This window comes from Pseudorasbora parva, chromosome 25, assembly GCF_024679245.1.
Source record: "Pseudorasbora parva isolate DD20220531a chromosome 25, ASM2467924v1, whole genome shotgun sequence".
NCBI classification, from domain to species: Eukaryota; Metazoa; Chordata; class Actinopteri; order Cypriniformes; family Gobionidae; genus Pseudorasbora; species Pseudorasbora parva.
The window spans coordinates 23,326,695-23,349,188 of record NC_090196.1 but is presented as its reverse complement, the minus strand read 5'-3'; the positions used below and the strand labels follow the sequence as shown (position 1 = coordinate 23,349,188).

Below are 22,494 nucleotides of genomic sequence, written 5' to 3'. Positions count from 1 at the left end.
AGGCATTCACTGCTGTACAATCTCCAAGTTTTAAGGGGACAGTTTTGCAATCCTTCAGCATTTAAATTTTTACTCTTTATTTGTATAATAGCAGACAAATGTTCTTGCACTAAAAACAGCAATTAAGTATTATTCAACTGTTCTACCTCTCTAACCATTCATGACACAACCAGAAAAAATGTATGAGTATGTTACTCATAAATTCATTCATATGTAATTGTCCCATTGAACTAAACACGACAATGCGTTTTATGAATGGTTTTAGAAACTATTTATGCAGATTAATTCTGTTGTTGTTACATGAGCTTTGACCTTTGAAGTTAAGCTGCTTTTGCTACTGTACCTTGAAGACTTCTAGGCTATGTTTAAATGACCTCTTTTATGATTTATTTTACAACATAGGATGAGATTTCACAGATTTAATTTTAAGATGCTCACCAAAGCTTCATTTACTTAATCAAAATTAGAGTAAAATCAGCAATATTGTGAAATATCATTACAATTTAAAATGTTTCCATAATCCTGTTTTTATGTGCATTTTGAAGTATCGCATCAGAAACGAGTGATGAAACGCCAGATTTTGCCAAAAAATGTACACACGCTTGAGGTGTTTTTTGACTTGTGTGAAAAAGAGTTAAGGCGAATAATGGGAGATAGAAACGCTTTTGCAGAATCAATTCTGATGTAGTGAACATTAAACAGACATGACTAATCGTCTGTTTCCTCTGATGGGTACATTCTAAAACACAATGTGGGTTAATGTACTAAGAAAGTGATATTAAAAGACCAAACTTAGTGAACACAATACTAATAAATCATACTATGTGCAGAATATGCAAATCTGTGTTCTTGTTGATAGAGCTTGTTGGAACTAGTTCTCCCTCTGCGTTTATGACAATCTAAGTGTGAGTACAGATTCGTTTTTTTGCAAATGACTAATGTATAATGTATTTAGTGTTTTTTTTTAATAACGGTTGGTTCATTAAGCCTCATTATAATTATTTTTCTTGGTTTGCTATGGGAGGAAAACGCTTAATGTGTAATTAAACGTGTTGCATTCTGGGATTTTCTGTACATATTGTATGCTTTATTACTTGGTGTTTACCGAGTTAAGTCTTTTAATACCCCTTGCTTAAGCCACGTTACGCGTTTTTCACGTTAAGGTTAAGCTGAGGGTGTTTTATTTACTGTTGGTTACTAGGTTACCAATATCACCTCTGAAGTAACTTGATGGAAATGCACCTGATTCACATTTTTTAGTTTTTTTTCAAACTTTGAAAAGATTCTCTTCACTTTTGGATGGAAACCAGGCTACTAACTTGGCTAACTAACCAGGCTACAAACTTGGCCACAAACTTTTGATCAGCAGTGTAGCTTGTAGCTTTAGCACACTGATTAGGACAATATAACAATTCCCACTAACAAACACTTAAACATTCCTATAGAGCTGACATGAAATGTATGGACATTTGCTAACGATCATGCAAACCCTTCCCTTGACGTTATGAGTGTGGAGAGCTCTTGAATAATAATAATAAGAGGGCTGAACATACATGCTGAAAGGCCCTAATTAAAGGGCTGCTCATTCCTACGGGAAGCATTTTTAATTAATATCTCCACTTCACACACATCCCTCCCTCTTCTCTCCCCCTGTTCAATTTACAACCCTCCCCCTCTCCAAATTGTTTGATGGAGGTTTGTCTGTCTTTATTTATCAAAAGCTGACATTTTATTACTCATTATGCCCAAGGGTGAAAGCAGTGTTCGGGAGTAATGACCTAAAAGTAGCAATATTATGAACTACATTTTTCAATTCCGTGGACAGTAGTTCTGCTGTTTTTGTGAAATGTTCAGTTCACAGACCTTGGAGGAGTATCCAAAGTGCATCAATAACTTCTAGAAGCCTTTGGTTAAATGTACACCCCCGTGAAAGGTTGAACATTATTTCAAGTAATCTTCTCTTCAGTGAGTACATTTACAGGACAAAGGAATTGTCCTTCTGTTTCTCTGTGTACAGTACTCAATATTTAACTGACTGCTCTCTCTCTCTCTCTCGCTCTCTCTCTCTCTCTCTCTCTCTCTCTCTCTCTCTCTCTCTCTCTCTCACACACACACACACACACACACACACACACACACACACACACACACACACACACACAAATTCAGAGTTAGTATTTAGCAGCTCTGTCTGATATATAATGACAGCTGGCCTCTTGCCCTTTTGGACAGAAAAAGAGAGCAGGTCTGGAACATGGCCAGAACTGGATACAGTAATGATATTTCAAGCCCTTGCTCATCATCAACCTAAATGAGAGCTACACAAAGAAAAACGAGCTAATATCATGCACAACTACAGACACAAGTTCACATGTGCTAAGCATGCAAAAACACAACATGCAGCTGTCATTATACACAAAAATCCAAAGCACTAAAATGTTCTAACAATAGTGGGAAGCACAACAACTTTTTTTCTCATAGACTGTCCATATGCTAGCATAAATAAATTGACTCCTTGTAATTGAAACTAGAAAATTGCATCCAATCATTTAATTCAGCATTCATGAAGAATTTAGAACAATTTGTTGTTCAATCTTTGCTAAAACATAACCATAAAGTTTGTTACATTCTATGCTTCAAAATTGCTACAGGGCTAAAGTGCAAATTAAACTTATGTTGCTTCTGCTTAATATGTTGCTTACCTAAGTATGTTACCTAAGTATGTGTATCTAGAGTACATAAAAATCCCTAGGACCACTGGCCTGGACTTTCATAATTGCCATATATCAGCTTAGTTAATAATTCATCAGTTGCTAGTGCATAGATTCAGAGCTACTTATATAAACTTTATGTGGAACGCTAGCAACAACAGCCTCAGGACTAATGACCCTGTCTTCACAACATACAAACTAAAATGAGCATACAATATTTTTTCAGAGTGAAATTACTTCTTGAATTATAATATCTACTCAGCATAAGTGCACAGTCCCATTAAGACATATATAATGCATCAGGTCTGTACGTCCAACCATAGTTCAACAAAGAGAGGAAGCCTGAGTTTCTGAAAGCATGACAGATGAGTGTTTCAAACAAGCCCTCTGGGCTACAAAGGGCTAGTTATAAATTATTCAGGTTGTTTGTGTACACTCAGACCATGAGTCCAACTTTAACTTCAGACACGTGGTATGAAACGTTCAAGAACTGGAAGAACAAGCATTTCGATATCAATCACATGCATCAAATGTTTTACAGCAGGTAAAACATTTGAGAGGTTTTTGAGGTCTCAGGGTCCAGTTAATCATGTTGAAAGCAGCACTTGTTCACATTAACATGTAGCATAAACCAATGCGAGTTAAAAAGAAAGAATACAGTATCCCAGATATAACAAATGCAAAGATTTTAATCAAGGCAAATGGCTTAAAATGTTAAATGCTAAGTCTTAATAAAGCCATATGAAAGAAGTATAAGAAGCTCACCTTGGCAAAAAGAACTCCTTTAGCAGCCAGAGCATCCTCGCTGCGCCCATTGGGGAAGCATTCATAATGGGCATCCAAAATAGGGTAGCGACTGGCCAACAGAAGCCCGCTGTTCAAGAACTTGAACCGTGAGCAACATCCTTTCCAACCATAGCGTCCCACATCGCTCAGCACAAAGGGAAAATAGCGGTGCAGCTGCCTCCTGAGCCTGTCTGCAGCCCGCCTGTCGAAGACTTCCTGCAGACAAAGGAAGTCCAGGTTGGCTGGGAAAAAGGCAGAGATCTCATGGTCAAAGCCGTCATCACCATGACGGCGCTTGCGTCCAATCGGTCTTTTGAAGACTGAGGTGCGGTGTTGCGAAAGGGTGTTGTTGGGGGATATGCCTCCATCAGCTGCGTGGAAGCGAACCAGGGATTCCCGAGAGGCTGTGCGGCTTTCTAGGCTACCTGTATCCCCATCCCCAGTCTGATGGTTTCCTTTTTCATCCTCAGTTGGCTCAGAATCAGGAGAGGTGATGCTGATTTGCACTCCAGCTGGATGGAGAGGACAGTCTTCTGAGTTCTGGATGATGTTGCTATGTACTGGACACTCACCAGAGGACTGTGGGTCTGCAAACTGGTGAACAGCACAATCAGGAGCATGCTCTTCTGCATTGGAGTGGAGAGGACACTCATGGGAATTCTGGGCTTCGGTGCTGTGGAGGGGGCAGTCCGAGCTTGTACCTCCTGAAGGGTGAGCAGGACACTCAGTTAAGGCCTCAGTCTCAGTTTCAGGGGTGACTACAGGTTCAGGTCGATGATCTAAAGAAGAGGTGCGACGGAAGCCCTGAGTGGCCAAGCTGCAGAAAGATGCTGCACTAATTGAAGTATTGGTGGGCGAATCAATATATATCTTGATCTGGGGTCTGCTGGCACCATTACGGATCCGCTTGCCCACTTCTCGAGCTCGGCGTTGAGTGTCCGCAAGGTTGTTGAAACGTGCAAGCGAGTCTGGCAGAAGGCAAACATTGGCACTGCCAAAGCAAAAGCTGCGACCTTGTGGACGCCACTCAGCAAGTGCCGCCCCAGCCGATGCTCCCTGCTCGGCACCATGCTTGTCTGGTTTCTGGTGAGAGTAGATGTAGGGGTTCCTGATGGTCTGCAGCGGGGCCCACAAGAGGAAACCAATGAAGGCGAAGGGTATGGATGCCAGTAACAGCACCAGGTAGAGTGGTGTAGAGATCAGGACCCCGAGTGCCAGAAAAGAGCAGGGATCCTGGGAGCGTCTACGCTTCTCTAGTGATGTTGCTACACAGGAGGCCAACAACCGGTCCAACAGCCAGTAGCAAGGGAAAACAAAGGCCCAAGACAGACTGCTCAGAAAGCTGAGGAAGGCACTGGGGTAGGGAGAGGTGTGCAAGACCATTTCTGGCTCACCTTGTAGACCAACTCCCAAAAAAAAAAAAAAACAGTACAAAAAAAGAACTACAAATTTAACCCGCCCCCCTGTGGTTGGATGAAGTACACTACATGGTTCTTGGGTCCTTCGCTATGTCCGACTTTGCATGTGGGATATATGGGGCTCTCTGCCCAGCCTTTTCCCTCCTTGGTAAGGTCTACAATGCTAGAGTCTCCTAAAGAACCAGTTCATAGTGATGACAAAAAATCCCTCCTGGGATACAGAATATTCCAGGCACGGAAAGGGGAGGCCTCGTCAGTGCAGAGCCTGCAGACAACCAAAGGGAGGGGGGAGCAGAATACACAGGCAATCAGATGAAAGTAGAGGATAATGTGCAATCAACAAATTGGATGCCAGTAAAATTTCAAACGTTTTGGAAATCATGATGAAGAATAAATAATAATAGCTTTTTATAGAATGCAGAGTGTCAGGTCACCAAATGTAGCCTGCTATGTAAGAATGTTGTTGTTGCTTTTTTGCTGCAAAAAGTTTCTCAAATTGGGTTTGGAGTAATTAAAAATATTGTGTATCGCATAAAAATAAATAAAAACTTATATGAAATACAACTGACCTTATACATGCTCATTATTCAAACTGCAACCATAGTTCTTTTTTCTTAAAAAAAAAAAAAAAGAGGTCTGCCAGATGTAGCTTATTATTCAGAATGACCTACTGATTATAACAAAGGAGAAATGTGGATAATTACCATTTAAAAAGCTACCACTGCACAGGTGTCACTGTAAAATATGATAACCAAGTCTCTTTGTTGAGTGATGGTGATTTTATGGCTGTTGCTCATCAAATAAACAGACAAAAACAGGCACATACAAAAGGAGTAGAAGATGAGTAAGATTAGACTGCAACCTCATATAGAGACAATTACAAGATGATACTGAAAATATTCTCTGTCTTTGTCACAAGGAAGTACCAATTAAATCTGCTTTGTTCTTAAACAATGAACTCAGTAAGGTGTTTCAGTTCTTTTTAAACCCCTTATTCAGTATTATTTAAATTTGTGAAATATAATTAATATAAATACAGTTAAATACAGAGCACACTGAAGATGATAAAACATTTGTTTAACCCCTTCAACTAGGGTTGTTTGTATCCCTAATACAATCCCTCAACTTATTGGATATTTCAACACCTTCAATAAAGCTACAAATCATAAACAAGACTTTTATCTCAAAATAAATGTCATAAACTCAAATAATTCTCATTAAATATATAAATCTTAAAATTGATTAAATGGCCAATTAAATGGTTAAAACAAAATCAAATCACAAAAATGGTTTACATTACATTACATGAAGTACAGTGACAGTCCCACATTACTTTACACATATATTATATAAATATGACTGATACTGATGAATAAACAGTAGGTCGATAAGGTAAGGCTATTAAATAGCAGTCCCAAACATGTTTTTATGCAATAAAGTTGGAATTAGCCACCACACATTCATTTAAAAATATACATAATAACACAAAGTTTAAATAAAATGCCATTTTGGGAGTATGGAAACAATAGTTACCATGACGAATACACAATACCATGAACTGATAAAAATGGAAACTGCTCCTGATGTGAGAGAGTTTCAGAAAGCTATGAAACTAACTGTAGAATAATGACACTATGTACCTGGACAACATTTCATCTGACCACAAGATACTGAATTAGGCCATCACGTATACTCAGGAGTCAACAGCTTTCACACGTCCTTCAAAATAGAATTCATAAAAAATATTTAGAATCACGTTTTTTTGCTTTTGATGTTTCTTTGACTGCACACACTTTGAGAAACACTAGTGTAGAGAACCCAAGCATTTAATTTACAGTGGTGATGTCCAAAAACATAACCATAAACTAAATCAAATACATGAGACAAAACATTAACCTTGACTAGACAATGAATTATGACCTAGCATGTGGAGCATGGAACAGTAACATAGTAAAATATGTGACACTCGAGGTAACTCTGCAAACATGGGGGATTAAATTCAAGACAGTGGGTAGTCACCTGACAAAAACAACCAATTACAAAACAGAACTGCTAAACAAGATAACAAAGGTGATTTCACATCAATAATGCAATAATGAGTCGAAATCTCATAATTCTCAAATATGCAAGATGATGCCATAAACTAATACAAGATGCATAAATTAAGCTTAGCTGCCTTTTTGTGGCAGATGCTCCTAGTTGAAACCCTGACCTAAATGATCAAAAGATTTAGCATCAAAGTTGATAGGTCAGTCTTTGACACGACCAGGAAACGTATGTTACTGCTGTGGGTTTATAATCACGTTGACAGCCACTGATGTCAAGAGACAAAATAATGAATATGGAAAGACATGTGTCTGACGCCCAGATGTATTGTTAAAGTCATGTTACTAATCAAGTTCCACGCCACATTTGGAAATAACAGGGGTTGTGAACACTTTTTCACCTTTCTCACGCAAAGTTCTCTAAAAATACCACTAAATCTACAGCACAGAAAAAAAGTCAATGTCCCACATGTATTTTACTCCATAAACATACAGCAATTTCTCATAACACAGAGCATCACGTACAAATAATCCCTTTGCATCCACACTCACCTCATCTGCACACACACCTAATCTGTAGAATAATAATTTAGAGGGTTTTATCCATCACTGCCGCCTAATCTGCACTGCACCGCTGTGCCGGTTGCATAGTAGCCTAGACGTGATGAAAAAGCTCATCATTTTTTTCTGAGAGGGCTGATTTTGACAGCCCGTAGCGAGCACAGGGGAGAATTTGAGCCGCCTGACTCGGAGAGTGACAGACAGAGACGTCGGTGCTCAAGAACAGGAAAAGGAAGAGTGTAGCAAATGAACGTGTGGTACTTTGCAGCTGTGCATGCTGTATACATGCGCATTACCGCACAAACACACACACACACACACACACACACACACACACACATGTGAGGGGGTTAAGCGACCGTGTCTTTGGGTTAAGCTTGCCTACCGCTGAGCAGCTTTCAGGTCACACACACAAAGCTTACAAAGAGAATCTGGTGCAAAAACAATGTCCCCAACTCTACACAGATTCCCAGAGAAGGTCCTGCCCTAAACAGTGCTGCCATATGGTTCTGTAGAAGGTACACACATACATAACCACAAATACACACTCAAATCTACACTGAAACGGACAGATAAAGAGATGTAAACCTTTCAGTTACTAGTTAGATAAGCTGAGCCAGCCCAGAAGAACATTTCATTGGTCAAAGATTAGATGCCTTTGATGCTTCATTTAAAAGTGCAGTAAGTGACATTAGCCACTGTTAGACGCACCCACTCTTTCCAAAACCTCGCCTACTTCAACTACAAACCTACCGCTTGCTTCCCTTATATGGGCTGGCCTGTGAACATGCAAGATTACTGACAGAAAATTCCTAAACAAAGAATCTGATTTTTGTTATGTCATATGTAATATAACTTAATATTATATAAAAATACTTTCAATAACTTTAAGGATTACATAAACATGCATAATAATTTGTAGAATTTGATGAGAAATGTTTACCGGTATGTTAGTGTTATTTTAATATTAAGTTGTATACAGATGGTGGTGCCAGCTGTTTAATTGGATGGCGCTGGAGGAAAATGTATCATAAAGTTAATTTAATCATAAAATTACTATTGTTTTGCTTTTTTGTTGTTAACAAGTTCTGTTACTAATTATGTAATGACTTATTAATTGCCTCCGACTCGGGCTCCACGTTCATTCTCATTCTCTTGGATCTCAGTTCAGCCTTCGAAACTACTGACCATGTCCTATTACTTAATCCCCTCGAACATGTATTTGGCTTGTCAGAGACTGTTCTTGACTGGTTCAAGTCCTATTTCACTGACCGTAGTCAATTTGTTTTTATGGGTGGTTATAGGTCCAAGGTTGGTTCTGTTCATACGGGTGTTCCACAAGGGTCAGTCTTGGGTCCTCTACTCTTTAGTATGTACATCCTTCCACTTGGTCAGTTATTACAATCTCTCAACCTTAACTATCACTTTTATGCTGATGATACACAGATTTATATCCATACTAGACCGGGTCAGCAAGTGAACGTTGGGCATCTTTCTAACTGTATTTCTGAGATGTCCAATAATTTTCTGTCTCTAAACGGCTCAAAAACAGAAGTCATGCTCCTTGGATCTCCACATCAACTGCGAAAGGTTGGGTCTCTTACTCTGTCTGTTGATGGCGTTGCACTGGAGCATAAGTCCAAATTAAAAAATTTGGGTGTCATATTTGACGCCACACTGCCATTCGAGCCTTTTGTCCAGAATACAGTTAAGACATCATTTTATCACCTCAGAAATATAGCCCGGCTACGTCCTATGTTATCCTTCTCGGTAGCTGAAAAGTTGATTAACTCTTTTGTCTTTTCGCACATTGAATACTGGAATGGTCTTCTAGCTGGGGTATCTAAATCATCACTGGATAAATTGCAATATCTTCAAAATTCAGCTGTACTATCTGGGGTCATGGCCAGGGACCATATAACTCCGAGTCCCTGCACTGGCTACCTGTTAGGTACTGCATTGATTTTAAAATCCTTATGCTGGCCTATAAATCTCTACACAATCTGGCACCTGAGTATTTAATTGACTTATTAATCCCCTACACACCCCGTCGCAATCTGCGCTCCTCTCAGAGTGGTCTTTTGGTTGTTCCGAAGACACGGCTTCATACGTGGGGTGACCGAGCATTTTCTGTCTATGCTCCTAAGCTCTGGAATTCTCTCCCGGCCGATATCAGGGAAGCAAATCCAGTAATGACTTTTAAATCTCTTTTTATTTTAGGATTGCTTTTACATGAACTTGATTTTATGCGTTTATTTTCTTGTACTTACATTGTGTTTATTCATTTGCTGTTATGCTTGTCTGTAAAGTGCTTTGAGAAAGCTGCTTTTAAAGGCGCTATACAAAATAAATATATTATTATTATTACTAATAACATTACATGTTTATTGGAAATTTACCAGTGAAGTACTGCTTGAATTGATATGCAGATAAAATGAACTTTTTATTATCAACAGTAATGTGCAAAAATCAATCTAATAACTGATGCCAAGGAGAAACAATCGAGATATTACAGATCTCACTTTTCTTTCCGGGAGATACCACCTTTTTTCTTTTTGTGTTGAAACTATTCTCAATGTGTTCAGGAGACTATTGTGTTTTTTGTCAACCCTGGCCACTGCTCCATTTACATTTATGTGTATGCATTTAAATCTTTTGTGTGCCTTCAATAAGTTGCCTTTAAGAGTCAATATTGCTCCAGAACAGACCAGAAGCCTGATAACCAAGGCAATAAACTAAATGAATGCAAACACCAACAGAAAGTCTGTTACCTAACACTTTGTTTAGAAAGCCTCAGCTATAGATCCATTTAAACACGAATCCTTCACCTTCTAATCAATACTGATCACAATGTTCCCCATGAGGAAAGAGAGAGACACTAAGAAATGTCACGTCAATGACTGTGACTGTTTACCAGCGAATGTGAATGCATAAACAAAGAATTTGTTCTGGACATGACAAGCAGAGGTAAGTTTTACATTTATTTTTTGCAGGTGAATCTCACAAAAGCTGTCAATAACACGTTGGTTATGCCTAAATTAAAAGCTAAATCATTAAACTAAAACTATTGTCGCTTTTCCACTGCGTGGTACGGCACGGCACAGTTTGGTTTCCACTGCGTGGTACGATTTGCCTCGGCACAGCACAGCTCGGCTCAGCTTGGTTTGCTTTTCCAAGTTTTTCTTTCAAGCAAGACGTGCAAACGATACTGCCGTGGCTGTTACTGCTAGCATAGAGACGATTCTCTCTGACCAATCAGTGTTCTATAGTGTTTACACGACACGTTTACGGCACGCTTGAAACCCCAACGAGGTGGTAATGTTTAAGCAAGCCGTGGAATAGTGCCAAAAGCGAGCCGTACCCGAGCCATATGTGTGATATGGTTACTGTCTCTTTAAGAGTATGTTTTATGTACACAAATAACATGTTAAAAAATTGAAATAACATAAAATAATAAAATAAAGACATGAAATGCAATTAATGTGTTATTCCTTTAAGATGTGTTATTTCCATGTTTAAGTCTTGGCCTTCCTGTGAATGTCACTGATTAAATTGTTTTTGTGTGCATGTGTGTTTGTGTGGACAGGTCCCGATGTTTTTTTGTGTGTGTGAGGTGCTGATTTTGTATCTGGTAACTTTAAAGATCAATGCTGCAAACTCATCAGCAGCTCTGTGCCACTTTCCTATTTGTTCATTATTAATGGACCACAGGAAGAGGGAAAGATAGCCATAAAGGAAGAAAGACAGCATTAACTGTAAAGGCCTGAAACATGATCCATATAGATAATTTACTTCATACTTTCCTACAATCAACAAGGAGAGCTTAATGAAACATATTGCGACATACACACAAGCCCTGAGGTGCTTCTATCACTTTTATGTCAGGTTCATTTATCTCATCTTTTAATTTCCTGTGGAACTTGGCCATTGCTTATTCTTGACTAATGTGTGTGTGTGTGTGTGTGTGTGTGTGTGTGTGTGTGTGTGTGTGTGTGTGTGTGTGTGTGTGTGTGTGTGTGCACCAGAGCGAGCGACTGACACTGCACTGAGCACACTCAAGGGAGTTTGTTGCCATGGCGACACTGCACTCACTCATGAACAGTATTGCTGTTGTCTATCAGTCTGGTCAATGCCCCTTTAGTATGACACACACCCACACACAAACACAAAAATATTATTTAATCTGCACTTATCTGTACTTCATCCGTACCTTAGTGGTCTAAACCAACTCATGTCTTCAAGCAAACAAAAAAATTAAATAATAAAATAAAATAAAATACTTCACAAGGTGCCGCATCAAACTAAGATTGTCCTGTAAAAATAATCCTATTTAATTATGGAAGTTATTTACCCTTACAATTTGCAAAGCAAATAAAATATTGAGTTGTCTAAATACATTGAATAATTTAAGATTCATGTACAAGTGAAATATTTAAAAAAAATTACAAAATTAAAACGGACAATGAGATGTATATTTAACAGGGGCTTTCACTGTAAAAAAAAAAAAAAAGTATATATATATATATATATATATATATATATATATATATATATATATATATATATATATATATATATATATATATATAGTGTATGAATGTCTCATAAGGAACCCTTTAGAAATAAGTTAAAATGTAAAGTAATATAAATGTGTTCTGTTGCAAGCTCACTTCTCATGGGTGTCATGAATGGGTGTCCCTTATTTTGCCACACTTTAGGTGGTAACCCCAATGTAAAAATAATACACATCTTAAAAAGAGCAGGTTTATGTATAGTCGAGGAATATCCAGGCAATAAACACAACATGTGAATGTTGTTCTAAAGTTCTAATGATATATGTTTACAGTAGTAGTAGATGCAAAACTGTAATCAGCGAATAGTTATCAAATGGCTTTCCATTTAATATAATTAAAAAACTGCATAGGATTGACAAGGGACAGCCATCACCAGACAAGTGTCTTCAAATCCCATGATGACAACACTTGCTATATGCAAGGTGTTAATGAAGCTGAGCATCACACTCATTTAAACCATAGACACTGCACAATTTAAATGAGATGAGGAAATTCCAGCCGAAGCATTGCCTCTCTTGAGTATTCGCACACTCAAATATGGGCTAATTGCAGAGGAATAATGTTTGTGATATAATTTAATCCATCAACAGATCAAATGGCATTCCCGCTCAATGCAGCTAAAGCTCATTTCAGATGCTAATCAATGTGACACCTTTGTGAAGGGATTATGACCGTCAGATCCTCAATAATCCATCATTAATCAATGCATGTGTAATCCTTATCAATCTAACAACAACAAACAGCCCTATTAAATGTGATAATAGATTTGCATATTGAGGGGTGAGCCACTGTGGAAAAAGTCTGTCTTAGGTAACTAAGGTATTTTGAGGGTTGCACTGTATATTTTGACACCTTTCTATCAGAACCAGCATTCGTTTATTGAGCAATTTGAGCTACAGTAGCTCATCTGTTTGATCGGACCACGCCCAGCATTCGCTCCCCACGTGCATCAATGAGCCTTGGCCGCCCATGACCCTGTCACCGGTTCACCACTGTTCCTTCCTTGAAACACTTTTGATAGATACTGACTACCTTAGACCGGGAACACCCCACAAGAGCTGCGATAATCAGTGTTATTAATTAGTCTGTGTATTTACTCTACAAACTAACTCTACAAACATGGAAAACAGTGATAAATGGACCTCTCAACCTTTACGCTAAGGAGAAATTCCAACGCAACTTTGAGGGCACCAAACATGTGGCAAGCACTAATACTTTTTCCTATACTGTCTACTTTCTTTTTAAACAGATTGTAAACAAAAGATGGAGAATGGATAGCCTAGAAATCTAGACGCACCCTATTGGCAGCAAATCTAATCTGCCGCGAGTGTCGTCTAGCAACTCTCAATATCCTTCTGAACTGTAAAAACCAAACTCTGGTCAGTTCAATCACATCGTGTAAAGAGTCGGTGGGCGGGGCTTAACATGATGATGGCCGAGTTGCGTTTGCGTGCTACTAGTAAACACTAAAGCTGGGCGAACGGCGCTTTCGAATCAGCTTTGACCGCGACTCTGGAAGATTTGAGTTAAGCTTTTCTCTGAGAAAAGAACAAAGAACGGCACTGAAGTCATTCTTAAAAAGGGAAGATGTGTTCGGAGTTTTGCCGACCGGATACGGCGAAAGTTTAATCATCGACTAGCTCCACTTCACTTTGTTACTCAGGTTGGTTGTGTACCGTATCCTATCGCGTGCAGAGGGAGTTTGAAAGACAACTGTTTATCCCACTTCTTGGATTGAGCCCTGTCAATGGTTACCAGACCAAACATCTTGATGTGGGTCTGGCTTGTCAGGCTAGAGAATGGAAGCACTGTGTGTGTTCAGGCACTTGCATTCTCAGCGTTGTCAAAATAAATGTTCTTCACGCCATCAAAATAAAAATCATAACAACAAGTGCTCCTTACATCACCTCAGAATTCCTACTGCATGGCGGTGCGAATGCAACCAGGAAAACGACCCAAGGGGAACTTTTAGTTTTCGGGAAAACCAGTTCCTGTGCGAAAGCCCCTGTAGTAATTTGGGTAGTTGACAATGGGTGCGTGTACATGCACACCAGTAAGCTGATAACTCCAAAAAATCAGCTTATTGAAATAACCAGTTTTCCCCGTTTACATGCAAACCAGTAAACGGACAACGCAAGTAAACCGCTTTTACATGACTTTATTTATAAACCGGTTTATTCCTTGTAGTGACATCAAAAATATCCATATCTGACTGAGTTTTTCAAATGTTGCGTCAGTTGTGATGTTAAATAAAGCGTGCGCTGTGTCAGCGGGAGATTTATGGCTCACATTATCCCTTATGCAGTTATGCAGTGTTTTGACTGAACCTCTTCTACTTCTGCTGCATGAGAGAAGAGAACACCTCTTTACAATTTTCTGGGTCTTAAACGAGTCTGCGTTTGTGATATATGTCCTTATTTCATGCAAAACGCTAGCTCGCTCTGTCTGGATGCATTTAAATCTGCTCTAAGTTTGCGTTTTTGTCACCTATCACACATTCACGCACTCCAATAAGCCAACAGAAAGCAGGTTAATGCGTTTACATGCAGCGCGAAATCAAGGTAAGAGGAAGAAAACTACCTGTCCCGACCGGTTTATGCCTACGCCGTTTATGCCATTACTCCGATAAAACGGGTTACCGTGTTTACATGACCATGTTCACTGTCGGTTTATTGGGCATAATCGGCTTAAGAACGTGCATGTAAACGCACCCAATGAAAATTTACTTTTTACTAAAAGCATACATTTATAATAATGTAACATGTAATAATGTGTTTTTAATACTAATACTAATAATATATAATACAATAATAATAATAAATACATAATGCTGAAATATTTTTAAATATATAACTATATAGTCAGACATGATACAATAAAATAAAAAAATAACATGAAGTTGAAAGCAGTTTAATGCAGGGAACGGGTTTAATGAACGGAATTACTGCCATTAGAGAGATGATCACTGCGATTATCATGTCGTCTGAAGAGCAGTAGCTAACTCAAGTCTGATTGTACCACGACTTCCATTCAGTGGGGAGCGACCATTACTCACCACACTCCCTGACACCTGGTTACACAAGGTGATGAGTGCTTTTACTGTGTGGGTGTTTGTGAGAATGAGTGGCATCCAGGGGCAAGACAGACAGAGTGTTTGAGTGAAGAAGTGCGTAGGATGGCAGAGGAGAGGCAAGGTGCTATTAGATATGGCTGTGCTAGATTTTTCTCACTGTTCATTTCTTGTGATTTGTGTATGAATATACTGTACAGTAGGGTTCAACACTCTGAGACCACATTGAAAATATGGTACATTTATTTTGAAGCCTTAAAATGAACAAAATAAAAGAATTCTGACAAAAAAGAACGTTTACATCTAAACTGAACCAGAAATGTTAAGATTATACACTTTGTCTAGGTCACAAATCAAAATGTAAGCAGATTTTATGACGTTAAGTCCTTTGTACAAAAGGTCAAAACCACAGAACAGCTGCTCTTAAACATTCTATAATCATGAGGATAACATGGATCATCAGGTTTTGAATTAAGTTGCTAATTTAAATCAAATGCTTAATATTAATATTTAAAATAGATTTTTATTTAAAATAAACATAATACACAGTTAATCATTTCTACTTCCACTCAAATTGTTAATTAAAAATGACAATTATATTTTAATACATTCAGTTAATATTAATAAATAATCAAATATCCAAGTATACAAGAAAGACAAGCATTTTTTCTAGTGGTCTCATGCAGACCCTATTGTACTTGTGTGTTTGTCTTTGAATGAATTAAAGCTCCTGTGCACAGATCATTCGGTTTGTGGAATGACGGCAGAGGATTATGATGATGATTCAGTATTACCCATCATGCTCCTGGGTACTGGCCCATATGGGCCCCCCCATCTCTACAGGGTGTTTGCTCTAAATATACGCTCAAATCTAGATCATGCTGGATCAATACTATTTTACACACACACAAGCACACACTTTCAACTGCACATATCATACTATTTCTACTGGAGGAACAATTCCTCTGTGATATTTTCTCTGTGGTCATTTAACCTGGTTCTCCTCCTTCCCCCTCCCCCCACCCCCGTCTCACATCTCACTCTCCGTCTCATTCGCTTTTTTCCATCTGTATGCATGACCCTAAGTGATCCACACAAATACAAATTGCTTTTAGACTTGTGGCTGAACACAAAGACAAGTTGCAAATCAATAAACCCTGACCTGCCTTCGAAAGCACACATGTAAGCAAATTAAAATAAAACACATGTGTACAAACAAACACCCACACACATACACACACACACACACACACACACACACACACACACAAATGCAACATAATGCATCACAAGTTCAAATCCATACTCTCTCGAAGAACAAATATATATCTGATTGGTGAATTTGATTGATTTGCGCTATTGCTCAGGTTGACAACCACTGAATGTGTTTATGTTTGTTTTCTCTATATCAGTTTTGCCAGTAGATTTAATGTGGTCAAAGGCATTTTGAAGACAGATTGAAAATACTGTACAGTCAACACAGTATCATCCAAACTTGCATAGTAAGGGAAAACAAGCCACAAATCAAACATGTCATCCAAATGTTCCTCAGCTCTGATGCAAATGAGTCATTTGCTTACTCTATTCTTTCAATATTTTTCGATAAAATGAGAAGCTGAAACACAGGCATGTCATTCTGATTTCTGACTGATACCAATAGCCATTTAATTTTATGACTGAAAACCAAAATTGTTTGATAACAATTATGTATCTTTTTTTTTTTTGTCTGTTAAAATCTAATTCTAAAATGATATATTATGCTTACAATAATTTAATACGTCAAAAAAAAAAAAATACAGTACTTTTGTAACCTGTATATAGACAAATTTTGGCTTCCGCAATGCAAGCCAAAATCAAACACAATATTAAAATTTTAAAAGATACCAATCATAGCACCAATATGCATCATTATACTATACAGACAAATGGTAGCACAAAATGTCTGTGGTAGTACCATAGTTTAATGATGGTATCATATTTTGCCATATTAATATTCATGTACTGTGGTATACAATGCTACTGCCATATTATATTTCCCAAAACAAAACATGGTACTACTGTCATGGTACATGTATATAAAACAATTAATAAAACACTGAATACCCATAATGATATCTGAGGAGCAGAAATAATTATGCTATATTTGATACATTTTAAACAGTGAATAGGATGTACACAATATCCTAAATAACTATCCATTGACAAGACTGCTGGTAAATTTCAGAACAGGCACCAAGCTGTTAATCGGCCAAGACAATAATCTCAAAATTGCCTGAATCTAATCTGCCTGGGCCAATAACTACTTTGTGGTTCCTCAGTGTCTCAGTGAGTCCATCATGTGGTTTGAGACAGTCAGAGCTGATGTGTCGAGTTTGCGAGCACCTGATCCTTCATGTCTTATTACATCACAGCCAGAGCAGATGTACAGAACGAGACAGGCACAGCCCAGAGCTCCGGCAGAGGGGGGGTGGCATTGTCAGAGCGAACTCAAGCATACGAGAACAGAGTTGCTAGGGAAACCGCCCTAAAAACCAAACACCACCTCTCAGTCAAAGGAAGCAGAGGTGAACAGTGGGTCATATGTGGCAGAAAAAGAGATAGAGGGTGTCCTAGGAGGACAGAGACGGTGCACATGTTCTTTTGGTTCTCCTGCTGATCATAACAAGTTCTGTGACAGCATATCAGCACCTATGACACCCTCTCCTGCTGCCTGGCACCGCAGCAGCCCACATTAACATCCATACATCTCTGATGTGAGGAACTGTGACTATTTTATAATAGCAGGGGACCATCAAGCTTAATTACACACAGACACACACACACACACTTGCCATAAACTTGTCTTTGCCATTTACATACAGTGCTCTATAAAGTATTTACAGGCCACCCTTTGTATAAAAATGCATAAATCATCACATTAGATTACAAAATGACAGACCTAAGTAAAAATCAATGTGAATTTTTGTTTGCAACCCATTTTACTTATGTAATCCGATGTATTTAATAAAACAAAAGAGAATAGTCAATGAGAGGATAAGTAAGATGGGATTTAATTTTCTCCATCTGGAATTAAAGTGCCCCTGTTATGGTTTTTCGAATATTCCCTTTCATGCAGTGTGTAATATAGATGTTTGTGAATGTAAAAGTTCTGCAAAGTTGTAAAGTCTAAAGTGAACAATAAATAAAAAAACTCTGAACCAGCAAAACGAGTCGAATTCGAATCCCACTGCGTTACGGTTCTACGTCGCTAGAATAGACATTTGAGTAATGCCTGTTTGTTACGTTATCCACCCACAAACAACTTGACTACGGGTGTCCCTGACTAAGGATTTACACATTCAAATCAGAATTGTCAAATCTTTCTATGGTCGACTGATAGTTGAATCATCTATGAGTATGTAAATGGACTGGGAGGGGCACGGATGGTAAAACTATTTTTATTTTCACACTGCACACAGCAACAACTTTTAATGAAGCGACCAAAACTGCCTGCCAACTGACAGACGAACTGGCAATGGCTTTCTTCTTTAGGTTTAAATCTCAGGTATCTCGCACCGGACGCAAAGCTCAGCGCCGCGTCTCAAGAATCTCACACCAGATGCGCAAATTTAGGCGCAAGCTCAATTTTGAAGTGACTTCTGACAGAAGAGCTGCACGATGGGTGTATCTTGTAGCACAGGGTGAAATCAGTACTTCGTACTTCGACGATTTGAGGGAAATATAATATAAATTGAATTTAAAACCTTGAAATTGCACATCAGTGGCACAACAGGATTTTAAACAACTTCCTGAGTCGCCGTGGACAGGCGCTGAATGCCGCCGTGTGTGTGTACACTCATTGGAATGCGAAGCTTAGTGCCCTCAAAGGGTTCGCACACCAGGACGCGATTATAACATCTGCAAAGATTCGACTGTGAGATTGGTGGCCGAATCCGGCTCTGCATACCGATACATCAAATCTTTGACTATTCAGGGTCACTCCTAAACTTGACCAGCCTTTTTTACACTGGATTTTACTGACATCTGCACGATTCGCAAACAGCTTGTTCTTGAAAGATGGGTCAGCTTGCTCCTTAGAATCACAACCTGAAATTATGAATAATTATTGATGTATGTATTTTAATTAACAGGTGTTCAAAATACACAGTTTTGTCTTTTATTGTGTAAGAATCCGGCTAACTCATGTTATTGCGGTCTTACTGAAATACTTATCAGCTGTGGGCAAACTATTACCTAAAACTGTGTCTGTTAATGAAGATTGTCTGCTGTTCTTACTACTTTGAGTAGTGATAAATGACAGAGCAAGATTTGTTTTCGAACTTTAATGTTACATCAATTATTCATGTTAGTGCTCAGCTAACGTATGTGCTCTTATTGATCGAGTTCCCGCATGTGCACCGGGATAAATTAGAAATATATACATGGGTTTGTTGATGGACACACACATTTGTTAATGCTGATGGTGAGGAATTACATCTGAAACATCTCATAATGTACCTCAAACTGAGTCACAGTGTATCCCTGAGAAACGTCGTGCTCAAGTGGTCCTTGCGATGGAGGTTAGGGTTAAATAAGTAGTTCTTCCGATGTTTCTTCATTGGATTTATCATTGAATTATCCATTTAATAATAAATTAAAGTGGCTTAAATCCTGTGAAATAATTTATTTCGAAAAATGTCGAAAAAATAACTAAACCACAAAATGATATTACAATCACACTCAATTTGCACCGAAACAGAACAACCCCAAGCCCCCCACCCCCAAAAAAACCCTGACCCCCTAGAAAAAATCTAATGACTGAGACTAGCACACATTTCCAACCCCAACCTGCACACATGCACATCTCTTCCCCAGAAAAGCCTCTCATCTGTTTCGAGGTCAGCTCATATCCTGCAGGTAATGACAGACCTCATCCCTGTGCCGCCAGGCCCCTTACGGAAAGAGCAGGGTGCATCAGGGTGGTTCTGAACCGAAGCACCCTCTGTAATCTTCCAGCAGCCATGGCCTTAAGCGCATACACCCACAACCAGCGTCTCTCAGCCGGACTGAGACTCTTAACTGGAGGTTCTCCCATAACCACGGCCCTAAAATAGGGACGGAGCCAGAGTTAGAAAGAGCAAACCCAAAGCATGGGTCCTAATCACACACTCCAGCTCCAATCATGTCAAACGCAGTTATCTCCATCTAAACATGTGCTTCCCACAATTATTATGATTATCGTTTTCACACAGCTAAAGCGATCCGATATCAAAATAACATATCACTTCACCAAATGCCTGTCAATCAATTAATGGATGGATGGTTTGGTAGTGTTAAAACCAGAACTGAGCACACAGCCGATGTTCTATAAATGACCTACAAGGACACACACACACACACACACACACACACACACACAATCGTATTGTGCTGCTCTGGCAGATTAACTGAACAAAAACCAAATCCTTCTCTCTCGTTGCATTCATATTTCCCTGTGTACCATTGGAGGACATCTAATCTCTTCATGTTAATGCAGTCTGTTCACAGAGCACTGCCAACATCAGCCAGTACTGACATACACACACACAGAAGTCTGGCTCAGAAATGGTGAGGTAAATATTGTTCTTTAGACAGATTTAAAGGGATAGTTCACAAATTCAATTCTCCCTGATGTCATTCCAATCCTGTGTGACTTTCTACTGTACAACTACTGGAGAATTCCCCCACTTTTACACACTATAACAATGAACCGACACTGAAGATTCAAAAGTTTAGCACTGTTAAATATTATAGCAAATATATCGCTAAGATTCATCCTCCGTAAGATGTAGATGCAAATAGCACACTTTAGTAAAACATAAGATATATCACAGCACTGTGCATGTACACAAGGTATTTTTATTCCAGTTCCAGAATTACAGAAAGGTTTACATGTGTAAAATCTTCCAATTAAACTTGTTTTTATTATTATTATTTAAGATCATTTAAGACACCGCCCCTTTCAATTAGATTAAATGATCTGAATTGAGCTCAACAGGATTGATTGAAGACTTTTCAGTCCAATTGAGCAATCAATTTGATTATTAACAGATTATATGGTTGAATATCAATGTACAGTAGTGAGTTCTCAAAAACCGAATCAGAGAAATTTGTGAATGAATCAGTCGGACTAGTTATGTGAATCAAATCAGCTGACTTTTAGTGTGTTCCTTGCACAGCAATATAGTATGGCTATGGAATACAGATGTACAAGTCATACAGACCATGCTTATATACGTTTATGACGTTTTTGAAACAGAAATGCATGTATAGGCATCAGCATCAGCCACTAGGGTCACCATTCCCCAAAAATGCGATACTTGAAACATAACAATTCGTATTTAATAATTTGTTAATAAATCAATCAAATGAATCTAACTCAAATGACCAATTAGTTGAATAAGACATCACGGCCGGAATTTTATGTTTCCTCAACAGCACTATTCAATGTTTTGGATTGTCCAGCACGAATTGTACAGACATATAATACTTTTAGGATGTATTATGAAACAAAACATGTCACTAAATAATTAGCATTTGATAATTTGTGAACGACTCATTCCAGCTGGTTTTGTGATTCAAATCAGCCGACTCACATTAGTGATTCGGACAATGCTTCTTGATTATCAGCTTGAATTTTTTAGTTTTCTCTCACACAGCACTATTGTATGGCTTTAGGATGTTTTTGGAAAATCGTGCAAGAGTCGTACACATTAATATGCAAATTAGGTACAGTGTATAGATACATTGCATTGTATGTATGGCAATTTTACCCACATTTTGCATAAAGTAAAATGTAAAATGTAAAAAGAATATAAATTCATTCATAACATAGGTAAGAGTCATGAAAATGAAACCTGAGAATTGATTGGATGAAATTCAATAAACTTTGTTTTCCCGGGTTTTATGAGGTTAAACAACAGTAACAGTAACAGTAAATGATGACAATTTACATTTTTGGATGAACTATCCCTTTAAAATCTTGTCTCAATCTAGGATTTTTATCATGCCATTTTTGAATATATCAGCCACTAAATTTCCATGTGCAAACATTGCTTTAGTCCATCACAGCATGAAAAAACACGAGCAAACCGCACACAGAATGGATTCACTGTGCCTGCTGTGTCATTCAGCACTCAAAAGCATCCTTGAAATTCAGCAGTGTTTGAATGAGGCTGAACAAGCTGTGCCCAGAACTCACACATTCACACACACATGTACCCTTGTGCTACACCTGCCCTATTTCTGGCCCATTGCTCCCCTAGTGTACCGTCTGTCTGTTGACCTGTGGCAAAACTAAAGACCTATCCT

The 22,494-nt window shown here is 38.5% G+C and overlaps 1 protein-coding gene across 2 annotated transcripts in view; it reads right to left on the bottom strand.

The window, feature by feature from the left end:
- smpd3 (sphingomyelin phosphodiesterase 3) overlaps window positions 1–22,494 on the bottom strand; it is a 47,933-nt gene that overhangs the window by 20,296 nt on the left and 5,143 nt on the right. The window contains exons 1-2 of one of the 2 annotated variants that reach the window (XM_067436371.1): window positions 7,513–7,710; window positions 3,477–5,180 (exon numbers count right to left, since the gene is read on the bottom strand). In XM_067436371.1, coding sequence (XP_067292472.1) covers window positions 3,477–4,880 — 1,404 coding nt within the window. In that variant the 5' untranslated portion in view covers window positions 4,881–5,180; window positions 7,513–7,710. Of the gene's footprint in view, window positions 1–3,476; window positions 5,181–7,512; window positions 7,711–22,494 lie in introns of those variants that run through there. The other variant, XM_067436370.1, reaches the window with a different exon arrangement.